The sequence below is a fragment of the Barbus barbus genome, assembly GCF_936440315.1.
Source record: "Barbus barbus genome assembly, chromosome: 34".
Lineage (NCBI taxonomy): Eukaryota > Metazoa > Chordata > Actinopteri > Cypriniformes > Cyprinidae > Barbus > Barbus barbus.
In genome coordinates, this window is record NC_136762.1 from 26725031 (window position 1) to 26738422 (window position 13392).

The 13392-nt window shown below is 38.7% G+C and overlaps 1 protein-coding gene across 2 annotated transcripts in view; it reads left to right on the forward strand.

The window, feature by feature from the left end:
* Positions 1-13392, forward strand: part of LOC306853768 (uncharacterized protein) — a 170001-nt gene that overhangs the window by 9758 nt on the left and 146851 nt on the right. For both annotated transcript variants that reach the window (XM_079391416.1, XM_079391415.1), the window contains exon 3: positions 2062-2184. In XM_079391416.1, the coding sequence (XP_079247542.1) occupies positions 2062-2184 (123 nt within the window). The remainder of the gene's footprint in view (positions 1-2061; positions 2185-13392) is intronic.

Sequence of the window (13392 nt, forward strand, 5' to 3'; positions counted from 1 at the left end):
TTTTCGGACCATTCTCTGTAAACCCTAGAGATGGTTGTGTGTGAAAATCCCAGTAGATCAGCAGTTTTTGAAATACTCAGACCAGTCCGTCTGGCACCAGCAACCATTCCACGTTCAAAGTCACTTAAATCCCCTTTCTTCCCCATTCTGATGCTCGATTTGAACTTCAGCAAGTCGTCTTCACCACATCTAGATGCTTAAATGCATTGAGTTGCTGCCTTGTGATTGGCTGATTAGCAATTTGTGTTACCAAGCAATTGAACAGGTGTACCTAATAAAGTGGCCGGTGAGCGTGTGTGTGTGTGTATATATATATATATATATTTGTTTATTTATTTATTTATTTTAATTTGTTTTTTTTAAATCATAAGCTCACTTCATGTTGATTACTTTCTCATAAAACAGGACATCTTATCTTAAGTCATTTTGCTTCTCAAGTAAATGTATCATGATTTAAGAATATTTACACATATGCGCTAAAAACAAGACAAAATACTGATAAAGAACAGCAATTTCTTGCTGTGTTTTTACAAGGTAGAGTAAAAGTTACTTCCATATTCTAGTTAAAGCATTTTCTTTTACTCTTTCTTTTTTCTTTTTATTAAAAAAACTCTTTATTAATTTATTTAACCCTTGTGCATCAATAAAAAAGTGTTACACACAGGTCCATAGTGGACAAAAAAGTCCATGTCAAAAAACGGTCATAAAAATTTGAAGCTTGGGAGCACAGACTTAAGTTTGGCCTCATTTTAAGAAGACCCATGGCAGATTATCGTTGAAGTAAAAAAAAAGTTTAAAAAGTCAAACCCCCCCAAAAAAGTTATACAGGTTTAAGTTTATGAAAATGATTTATGAACAATATTTTATATAAAATATATATTTTATGAAACGTTGAACTCTAAACCTGCTAGAAAATCAAAGCCATAAATCTAAAGCTTGATATCTCAAAAAATGAGCTTTCAGTAAGATTTTGTATGGGCGCAGTACCAGATTTTCCCCATTAGATGCCAGCAAAACTCCGCTGGTGCACACAGTGGTTGGATTTGTGATTTGCAATGGTTTTTCTCTCTCAAATATGACAAGAACACACATGTACACACACACAATTTTTTTTATTACACACATACAAACCACAGTACGACATCCATACCAACACACCTACACAATTATAGCTGGATTATTTATCCAATTGGCTCTATAATGTGCAGAAGCAGAAAACAGGAATAAAGTGAGTATTTGCTTTCTAGACCAAACCTGAAAAAATGGCACCATCTGGTAAAAAAATAAAATTTTAAAGCCTTGCCAACAGAATGAAAGCCTATTAACAAAAATTGCATAATTTTACAGTTAAACGGCACTGAGATTAAAAATAGCAGGTTTAATGGGTTTCAATGGGGACATTTTTGTCCAAAAGGCGCTGAGAGGAACTTTTTTTGTACCTAATGCAAAATAAATTTATTAAAGGAAATGAGGGTGGAATGTTAAAATTCCAATAAAAATACACACCTGAGACAAAATTTATGCAGCATTAACACAGGCAAAATTATAAAACAATTTTTTTTAAATGGACAAAAAGTTCCATAAGGTTGCACAAGGGTTAAAGTCATGGAGATCTGTTGGAAGTTTTATTTTCAAACTTTGAATTCTTGCTAATAAAACTTATTTTGTGGGTCCTAGACATTTACATTTAGAGAATAGTGTGCCCCTCAACCTGGTCCTTAATTTCTCTTCACTTGCTCTAAAAAGTCTTAAATGTACTTTCTTAAAACCAGCAGAAACCCTGACAGATTCAACTGTATGAATACCATTTGTTGAATAAAAACATAGACACTGGCTCTGCTGTGCTTTCAGCGTTTGCTGGCCTGGGAATTTCTGTTTGTCCAGACAATGTTCATGAAACCTTTTTGAAAATTTGCCATTTAGAAATTTGTATAGCTGAACTCTGAAACATACTGACACCTATATAAATATAACAGCATGCAGCAGAGAGTGTTGTGTGTTGGTCAGACAGATGCAGTAAATAGACCGCACACACACTGACTATTGTTGCTTATGTTGCAGGCACAGAAACCGCTCCAACAGCAGCTCCTCCAGAGGGTCCAGTCACAGGAGGCGGAGCCGAAGCGCAGACAGGGGGCGGGGCCACAGGTCCCACAGGTCTCGGTCCCGCAGCCGGAATAGAAGGTAAGGACAAGCACACTGATGACTGTAAATAGTTACGTAAATAATTGGCCCTTAGCATTAGTGGAGTGAATGTAAAAATAACTTAATTTACCTTTCAAAGTACATACTTTTGCTTCTTAGAAGAAAACAAGTGACTTTGCGGTTTTAAATGGTTTTGAGCAGGAAATTTCAGGTCATTATATACAAGTCAATCATATGAAGCAAGATCGAAATATTAAACATTTGTGCATGAATTGCATTGTTTGTGCTCATTATGACTCATGAGACAGTCACATTTACTGGTTGACAGTAGAACAGATCAAAAACTGAGCCGTATCTACACTGAAAAAAAAAAGAAAAACTGGAGTAGGATTTACTTTGACACAATTTAGTCTTAATACATACTGTACAGCATACATTTTTATCAAAATTGTGTATTTTTATTGACATTATCTCATTTTCTTTAATAAATTTGTTTTACTCTGGGTAAAGAATAGGGTAACACTTTATTTTAGGGTCACTTAACTAGTTGCTTATTAGCATGCATATTACTAGAATATTAGCCATTTATTAGTAGTAATTAAGCACATATTAATGCATTATTCTACATCCCTAATCCTACCCAATACCTAAACTTAACTACCTTACTAACTATTAATAACCAGCAAATTAGGAGTTTATTGAGGGAAAAGTTGTAGTTAATAGTGAATAAGTGTTCCCTTTTCTAAAGTGTTACCAAGAATAGTTACACTCAGCAGGACAATAAGTCGAAAAATGTCCCAATTAAAAATAATTGAAATAATTAATACCAGTGTCATTTAATTATAAAATAATGCGTTCTTTGTTCATAGGCCTTCATTCTGTTGGCAAAGCTTTAAAATGTTTACTATTTCTTTTTAATTTGTACTATTTTCCACCTTATAGCACAAGGTTTTGCCAATATGGAGCAAATACTTTTTTTTTTCTTACTTCTGCTAAAAAATAATAATTTAATTGAAACGGTCACACTTTATTTTAAGATCCAATTCTCACCATCAACAGACAATTAACTACGACTTTTGCTTCAGTAAACTCCTAATTAGCTGTTTATTAATAGTTAGTAAGCTAGTTAAGTTGAGGTATTGGGCAGGATTAGGGATGTAGAATATGGTCATGCAGAATATGTGCTTTATCAGCACTAATAAACAGCCACTATGTTAATAATAGACATGCTATCAAGCGACTAGTTAATGAGAATTGGTCCCTATACTAAAGTGTTACTGGTGTAATTATAATTGTGTTAGTGTATTTGTATGGTTATCAGAGTGTGGTTTCTCTGAATGGGAGCTTGCTTGCTTGCTTTATTTTCTTTCTTTCAATTTGCACCAAAATAATAATGCATCAAAATGATTAATTATCATGTAATCCGTCTTGGGGGAAAAATCTTAGCATTTAATATATGGAACTTAATATATTGTTTGTTCTTTATTTTTTCCCCATAAAAAACCAACAACAGTGGCATTATGTAAACATGAACAAACGGGCATTTAAAGGGTTAAAATTCTGAAAATGAATTAATTTTTGGTAGTTATGATCAAGACTGATGTTGTTAAAAAGATCCATGTCAGTGAAAGTGAAAACATATGTATATAATATTTATGACTGTTTGTTGACATAGATTTTTTTTGTCCTCTGTAACTTTTTCAAATTGAAATTGCTAGTATATTTCACAAATACAAGGAGCAATGTACTCCAATAATCAACTACAAAAAAAAAAAAAGGTTTATAATGCTGTTACAGAGTTTTTTTTCATAAAATATTATGGTTTTCTTTACAAACCAAATGTCATTTTTATTTGATTAAAAACTCCACACGTCAGCCTGATGATTTTCCGCCTCTTACCCTTCGTTTGGACTCAAATGCTAACATGTGCTTGGCTAATTGGCATATGACAGGTTGCCATTAAAGACCTTCTGTTCGCTGAGCCACTCACTCTCACAGCTGCTTGTCCTGCACACATAGATGCTCACACTCATTACAGGGGTTATTAGTGTCGATTATTATTGTTTTTCTCTATATTAATTAAGTACTGGCACAAGCACCCTTGGGTCAGTCCACATTTGTCTGCCCTTGTGCCTGTTCAGAGCTCAGAAGAAAAAGTGGCACTTAGGTTGATGAATTAATGCAATTAAAATATAATTATCCATCGGCTGTTTATTTCATTTTTTTATTTAAAGTAAACTCTCACGCACACAGGAATAAGAACTGTAGGCTTTTTGTTTTTAAAGGTAGGCTATTTCATTATCATTGCAAATGTGTGTAAATGAAGGAGTTTTGTTAAAGGCTTTAGAAGTATAAAGATGGCTTTCATAATGCATACAGGCTACAGACGTTTGTTTACTTGTGATCGGCTGTAGGAGATGCTGGAATCGTTTAAATAAGTCAGGAAATTATTCATTTATATCTTAATTAGACTGACACAGATTAACGGGTTTATAGCAGCAGGCCCACGCTGGATTAAGGGTTAAAATGGGTGCAGATTCAGTATTTTATATGGTAACTCTTACCCTGGGAAGGAGATTATCTGGCGTGAAATAATTGTTGAAAATTAGTGTTTAAACATCTGGACTGATAACTACAAGGTAACTGGATCAGTCCTCTCTAGGAGCGAGTTATTAGCCATATTAGCCAAGGTACTTAACTTAAGGTGTCTTGGATGAAAGCATTTGTTAAATAGCAAAAATGTTTTGGCACTGAAGAAACCTGAAGGCTTTTTCACAGTCTTTGGCCTGCGAGTCTGTATGATGTCAGAGTTTGGTTTGTTTAGTTTATGTGAAAGCTGTTTTCTGAACTCGAGCTGTTGATCTTGGGTGCAATAGATTTATAGTTTCTCAGGTTTCTTCTTGTTCACTGTCGACTACTGAGGTCATGTTTGGCACGATGCATTCTGTAATTCCAATCTCTATTTGAAAACAGATGGGAAAGGAGCAAGAGAATGGGACATATTTAAAAGAATCAGCACATGAGGGCACTGTGCATGCTGGCGTGTGTTTAGTTTTGAAACTCGAACACAAATCCTTGCATTTGTCACGTGTTCACACATTGGATACATATTACAGGCTTTATTTTTCTTGGCTCTAGGTAATGTATTAGGGCTGTCAACAGATTGAAATTTGATTCAGATTGATTACACAATGTTTTGATTTAATTAATCGCATATTAATCACACATCAAATCTGTCTGAGAAATCACCCACAAAAATCATGTAAAGCCATTATTGTGTTACATGAGAAAAGCATGAAAAAGATATGACAAAATATAGCGTTAGAAAGAAATATTTCTGTACGCCCTTTTTTTTTTTGGGATGAAATATCCCTTTATTATTATTATTTTTTTTTTAATTAATATGGATTTTTTTTTCCAGATTTTTTATAAATGTGCATATGAAATGTATTTTTTAATGAAATACTCTAAATAAGAAACTAAAACTGCCAGTGGGTGGCAGTGAATGTCTTAAGTGGTTCATTCATTCATTTGATTCGATCAAACGGCTGATTCATTCAGGAATGAAGTGAATGGCTCTTTATGAATGGACCATTGAATCATTGGTTCACCTGATTCGTTCAAAACTGGGATTCATTCAGAAATTGTGTGTTGCTCAGAGACACATTGCAGTTCTGCTGTGGCTTTAATATTTGCGTTGGCAAAACTGAGCAAAAACAGACACTATTGTGTCTAAAATATAACACAATATTATGTTAAATTTAGTGAACTGTTGTGTAAAATCAATATCACATTTGCTCTTGTGCTATTTGGGACAAAATCAGCACTCGTGTGGAATTTATCTATATGATATGAATATGAGACTATCACTATTAACTAGTTGATTATTAGCATGCATATTAACTAGCATATTGGCTGTTTATTAGTGCTTATAAAACTTATTCTGCTATTTACTTAAATTTAACAACTACCTTACTAACTATTAATAAGCAGTAATTAGGAGTTTGAGGCAAAAGTCATAATTAATAGTGGGAATTGGTCCTCAAACAAAAATGTGACCATATTTCTATATGTAACAGCTTTTTCATTCAGTTTTTATTTTTTTCATTCAATTTTCATTCAATCTTTAGTGTGAAACATACGGTACAGTAGTTTTAGCTGTCTTAAAACATATTTTAGTGAAACCTATTTTAATGTGCACTTTACTGTAAGTTGCATTGTTTACTACTGACTGTAAAATCTACTACATTGGAAGAAGATCATTGTGTTTTGGAGATTAAATCAACATTTTTACAGCCCTAATGAAAGCACTTTAGCGGGTTTTGAATGAATGACTAGCCGTATTACTAGTGACTTAAACAGGTTAAAGGAAAGCCCTCTCGTTAGTAAGCGTGTTCGTATTAGTTTTGGCTGTATTCTGTAATTTGAGCCATGTTATTGGATTTTATTTCTGTCAGGTTGAGCCTGATCAGTGAAAGCTGACTGAACGAGCCTAAAGCGTGCGATGGGCTAGACAGAGCGAAACGGGTTACCTGGGTCGGGCCTGCGATCTGTCACTGTCGCGTTAAAAAGGTTTGGGTCTAATAATGGCGTTTGGGATGAGGCAGACTGATAAATCAGGTGTGAATTGAGTGGACAGCTCTGTTTGATTGATACACTGACAGGATATGAGCAAGTGCCGTACCTGATAGAGAATATGAGAATGGGAAAGAGAAGAAAAGAATAGGGCCCACAGAAAAAAAAAGACCCAAGGAGTGGAGGATATTATTCAGAGAATGAGAACAATAACTGCGGCATGGAAATATTGCGGGAAAGAAGATTAGGGCAGTTCAGTTGGGCATATTACACTCCTTGGCCCCATAAATAAAAAAATAAAATAAACAAGTAAAGCAAGAGAAATATACAAATTTAGAACGGTGTGGATTCTGGTGTGCTGTTCACCACTTTGCTCTGCTCTTCTCCAGAAATAAGAAGAACAGAACGGGTAGAGACTCAGTCTTTTGCCCTTGACATGTAAAACAGACACGAGTAGCTGATAAACCATTAGATGGTAATATCTATTCCCTTTGATCAAGCTCAGCGCCTCATGCATACTGGGAGCAAACCATTGTTGAATGCATTTCTCTTGCATTATAACTGTAACTGATGCATATGGGGAATTCACTGAACTGTTACGCTTCTTTTGCTTATTCACTAAACACCTGCAGCCCAGTTTAGTGTGCACTTCAATATTTCTTCAATATTTAAATAACGTCATTAACATTCTTTTCTGTACAAACATGCCTCGTTTTATGTAAATTAGACTCATCGTAAATTGTGCTTCATTCATAAAAATTGCCCAGAGCAAATGAAACCAGGGGGTAAATAAACATAGGCTATGAAAAGAGACGTTTGAGAGCAGAAGCCGGTGCTTATAGTGGCTGCAGTTCATTCTCAGTGAATCTATAGATTTCTAACATGGATAATCTGGGTATAAGTGAATGTTCTTAGATATTAGTAAAATAAATGGCTGTCTTAAGTCACGGATGTTTATTTTAGTAATAGTTTTTGTCTTTTGACCAGAAAATAAACACATTTTAAATGCAGTCAGATTATTGTCATATCATATTATTATTTTTTTTGTCAGTTGATTTAAAAAAAATGTTTTTAAATGGTTAATTTTAGTCAATTTTAAAAGCCACATAATTGTAGTTGATAAATATGTCAAACTGTAATAGACCTGGTTGTAACCAAATGCTTTCAAAACTGGGGAACACACACACACTAACAAAAAACATTTCAATATACACTCACCTAAAGGATTATTAGGAACACCATACTAATACTGTGTTTGACCCCCTTTTGCCTTCAGAACTGCCTTAATTCTACGTGACATTGATTCAACAAGGTGCTGAAAGCATTCTTTAGAAATGTTGGCCCATATTGATAGGATAGCATCTTGCAGTTGATGGAGATTTGTGGGATGCACATCCAGGGCACGAAGCTCCCGTTCCACCACATCCCAAAGATGCTCTATTGGGTTGAGATCTGGTGACTGTGGGGGCCATTTTAGTACAGTGAACTCATTGTCATGTTCAAGAAACCAATTTGAAATGATTCAAGCTTTGTGACATGGTGCATTATCCTGCTGGAAGTAGCCATCAGAGGATGGGTACATGGTGGTCATAAAGGGATGGACATGGTCAGAAACAATGCTCAGGTAGGCCGTGGCATTTAAACGATGCCCAATTGGCACTAAGGGGCCTAAAGGGGCCTCATCCAAGATGGCGCCGAGCATGGCAGCCGTGTTGCGAGCTCCAAGAAAACTCTGCAGTTTTTCTTATGTTTCTTATGTTTTATTTGTTATTCTGTTGTTTCACGTGTTAGATGTTGTCAGTATAACTGTCTACGATAGACACACGCTTTTAAACATTGGTTCCTTCGTCGCGCAACGCAAACCGGACTTTGAGTTCCTGAACGCCGGCGCCTTGTTTACAGACACCGCATCAGAGCCCTTTGTCTGGGCCGCACGATCGCGACCGAGGAAACGCCGCCGGAAAAGGGGGAAGAGAGCCGGCGTCCTTGTCAGACTCAGACGCCGTCCCCTCCGACCTCCTCTCCCAACTATTTTGCTGGCTAACGTTCAGTCACTGGACAACAAACTCTGTGAACTGCGGGCACGCATCTCATACCAACGGGAAACAAGGGACTGCTGCATTATTTGCCTCACAGAAACCTGGATGTCTGCAGTGGTTCCAGACTCAGCCATCGAGCTTACGGGGTTCTCCGTGCACCGCTCGGACAGAACGAAAGAGCTCACAGGGAAAAGCAGAGGTGGGGGCGTCTGTTTATTTATCAACAACTCGTGGTGTGATGAACGGAACCTACACTCTATTAAATCCTCCTGCTCCCCTGATCTGGAATTTCATATGCTTCTGGGTCGACCATTCTGGCTACCGAGGGAATTTACAGCGATCATAATCACAGCTGTTTACATTCCCCCTCAAGCCAACACAGACCAGGCACTCAAGGAACTGTACGGGAATATAAGTGAGCAGGAAACCGCGTACCCAGACGCAGCGTTTATTGTTACGGGGGACTTCAACAAAGCCAACTTCAGAACAATAGCTCCAAAATACTTCCAACACATCACCATCAACACGCGTGGTGATCGTGTACTTGACCACTGCTACTCTCCATTCCGGGACGCCTACAAATCGCTCCCCCGCCCACCTTTCGGCAAATCGGATCACACTTCCGTTCTGCTCCTGCCTGCTTATAGGCAAAAACTGAAACGAGAAGCACCCGCCCTCAGGACAATTCAATGCTGGTCGGACCAATCAGACGCTATACTACAGGACTGTTTTGATCACGTGGACTGGGACATGTTCCGGGCAGCGTCTGATGACGACATAGAGGCGTACTCAGATACTGTAACGTGTTTCATCAGGAAGTGTGTAGAGGATGTAGTACCGACAAAAACAATCCGCATCTACCCCAACCAAAAACCGTGGATTAACAGCGATGTTCGAGCAGCCTTGTCAGCGCGGACATCTGCCTTTAAATCCGGAAACTCTGACGATCACAAACAAGCCAGTTACGATCTCAGGAAATCAATCAAAGCTGCCAAACGACAATATAAAAACAAAGTTGAAGAACAATTCAAAACCAACAACGCAAGAAGCATGTGGCAGGGTATCAATAACATCACAGATTTCAGAGGGAATAAACCAGCTACTGTGAACATTGCCGCCTCTGTACCGGACGAACTTAATCACTTTTATGCTCGTTTCGAGGCTCACAACACCGCCCACACAGAGCGCGCTCCCGCGGCTGTAGCAGAAGAGGCGAGCGCACTTTCCTTTTCTGTCGCAGATGTAACCCGATCCTTCCGACGGGTGAACATCCGCAAGGCTGTGGGTCCCGACGGCATCCCAGGCCGTGTGCTCCGAGCATGCGCATTCCAACTGGCCGGGGTTTTCACAGACATTTTTAACCTTTCCCTCTCTCTGTCTGTGGTTCCCGCATGCTTCAAAAAATCCACCATTGTGCCCATACCAAAGAAAAATAAAATCACATGCTTGAATGACTGGAGGCCCATTGCTCTGACACCCATCTTCAGCAAATGCTTTGAGAAACTCATCAGAGACTACATCTGCTCTGTGCTGCCTGACTCACTGGATCCCCTACAATTTGCATATCGCAGAAACCGTTCCACAGACGATGCTATTGCCTTCACCCTGCACACTGCTCTCTCCCACCTGGAAAATAAGAACACCTATGTGAGAATGCTGTTTGTGGACTACAGCTCAGCATTCAATACCATAGTGCCTGCCACACTGGTTGAGAAGCTCCAGACTCTGGGACTAAACGGATCTCTGTGCAGCTGGATCCTGGACTTCCTGACAGGCAGATGTCAGGTGGTCAGAATGGGCAACAACACTTCATCCCCGCTGACCCTCAACACTGGTGCTCCTCAGGGCTGCGTCCTCAGCCCACTCCTGTACTCCCTGTACACACATGACTGTACAGCAACACACAGCTCCAACGTCATCGTCAAATTTGCTGACGACACAACGGTGATAGGCCTGATCACTGACAATGATGAGACGGCCTACAGAGAGGAGGTGAGAACCCTGACTAAATGGTGTCAAGAGAACCACCTCTCACTCAACATCGACAAGACCAAGGAGCTGGTGGTGGATTTCAGGAGACAGAGCAGAGAACACACACCCATCACCATCGACATGACACCTGTGGAGCGAGTAAACAGCTTCAAATTCCTCGGTGTTCACATCACTGAGGATCTCACATGGTCCGCTCACACAGATGCAGTGCTGAAGAAGACACACCAACGCCTCTTCTTCCTGAGACGGCTGAGGAAGTTTGGAATGAGCCCCAGCATCCTCAGATCATTCTACACCTGCACTGTGGAGAGCATCCTGACAGGCTGCATCACCGCCTGGTTTGGAAACAGCACTGCTGGCAACCGCAAAGCTCTGCAAAGGGTCGTGCGAACTGCCCGTCACATTGTTGGAGGTGAGCTTCCCTCCCTCCAGGACATCTACACCAGGCGGTGTATAAAGAAAGCCCGGAGGATCATCAATGACTCCAGCCACCCGTCTCACAGACTGCTCTCTCTGCTGCCCTCAGGAAGACGTCTCCGCAGCATCCGATCCCGCACTAGCCGACTGAGGGATAGCTTTTTTCCTCAGGCTATAAGGCTAATGAACAGTCAAAACTAATACACCCTACAGCACACTCCCACTTTACAATATACCACGCACTGCACTTTAATTCCATACAGTTCAAACTGGACTACCAGTACACTACTGCACAAATACAACAATCTTTTTGCCAGCACTGGATACCATCCAATGCACATCCATGACATTTGCACATCCGGTTTATATATAATCTGCTGCATCTTCGCATATTACTGTGTGTATATAACGTAGAATGTGTACTACATACTGTGTATAATGTGTATCGGTAACTGTATGTCTGTCTAATAGTACACTATGTGTACTGAGTATATGTATGTGTATATTACACATTGTCATCTGTATAAGTCTGTACGTATGTATGGTAATGTCTATATGTAAATTGTTTATATGTAAATTGTCTATATGTAAATTGTTTCTGCAGTGTCTGGAGCACGCTCTCAAGAATTTCACTCACGAAGGCACACGTGCTGTGGTGATGTGACAATAAAAGTGATTTGATTTGATTTAAAGTGTGCCAAGAAAACATCCCCCACACCATTACACCACCACCACCAGCCTGCACAGTGGTAACAAGGCATGATGGATCCATGTTCTCATTCTGTTTACGCCAAATTCTGACCATCTGAATGTCTCAACAGAAATCGAGACTCATCAGACCAGGCAACATTTTTCCAGTCTTCAACCGTCCAATTTTGGTGAGCTCGTGCAAATTGGAGCCTCTTTTTCCTATTTGTAGTGGAGATGAGTGGTACCCGGTGGGGTCTTCTGCTGTTGTAGCCCATCCGCCTCAAGGTTGTGCGTGTTGTGGCTTCACAAATGCTTTGCTGCATACCTCGGTTGTAATGAGTGGTTATTTCAGTCAAAGTTGCTCTTCTATCAGCTTGAATCAGTCGGCCCATTCTCCTCTGACCTCTAGCATCAACAAGGCATTTTCGCCCACAGGATTGCCGCATACTGGATGTTTTTCCCTTTTCACACCATTCTTTGTAAACCCTAGAAATGGTTGTGCGTGAAAATCCCAGTAACTGAGCAGATTGTGAAATACTCAGACCGGCCCGTCTGGCACCAACAACCATGCCACGCTCAAAATTGCTTAAATCACCTTTCTTTCCCATTCTGACATTCAGTTTGGAGTTCAGGAGATTGTCTTGACCAGGACCACACCCCTAAATGCATTGAAGCAACTGCCATGTGATTGGTTGATTAGATAATTGCATTAATGAGAAATTGAACAGGTGTTCCTAATAATCCTTTAGGTGAGTGTAGATATATATATCAGTTACCATGGTCTGTCTGAATAATCAGTTCTGATTGGCTGCAATATGTGTTTTAACCGTTTAATGCACAGTTAGTTCCAGTCAGTTTAATCACTGTTTTAATTGAATGCACTGCCTTCATTATAGCACAAGTATACACATACAGACATCTTGTCATACTCTCATCAACAATATGTTTAAATTAAAATAGTTTAATTATTGTCATAGTTAATATTGACTGTTTCACCAGAAAGATGTGCATGTGGTATTCGGGAGATCACGTGATGTGTGAGCAAATGTGTTTTTCATCTGGCCGCTTTCGCTGAAATGAGGAGTGCTTAATGGCCTGTCATGATTTTATTTATTTAGTTGTATTTTTTTACTAATCTAATGATTCTTAGAAAGATTAAGTGACTATTTGATTATTAAAGCAACTGTTAAACAACAATCTGGTTTTGTCTTTAAATAAAAAGTTGTATTAAGATTTGTGCTAACTTAAAGTAAAACATTGGAATGCCTTTAATTACCTCTATTTATCTTCACTGAGGTATGCATGGATGGATGGAAATCATCTGGTGTGACTGGATTCAGTAACTGCCGATCTATTGCTGTCCTATAATTCTACAAGTTTCTCATTTTAGAATTTAAAATGTGTAGTTTTGATATTCTTCATCTAAAAAATTGAATGTGTAATTTCATAATATTTACAGCTAATTCAATATCAAAACATGTCAGAATAATAATAATTATAAAACACTTTTAAAAATATAATTATATTATGTCAC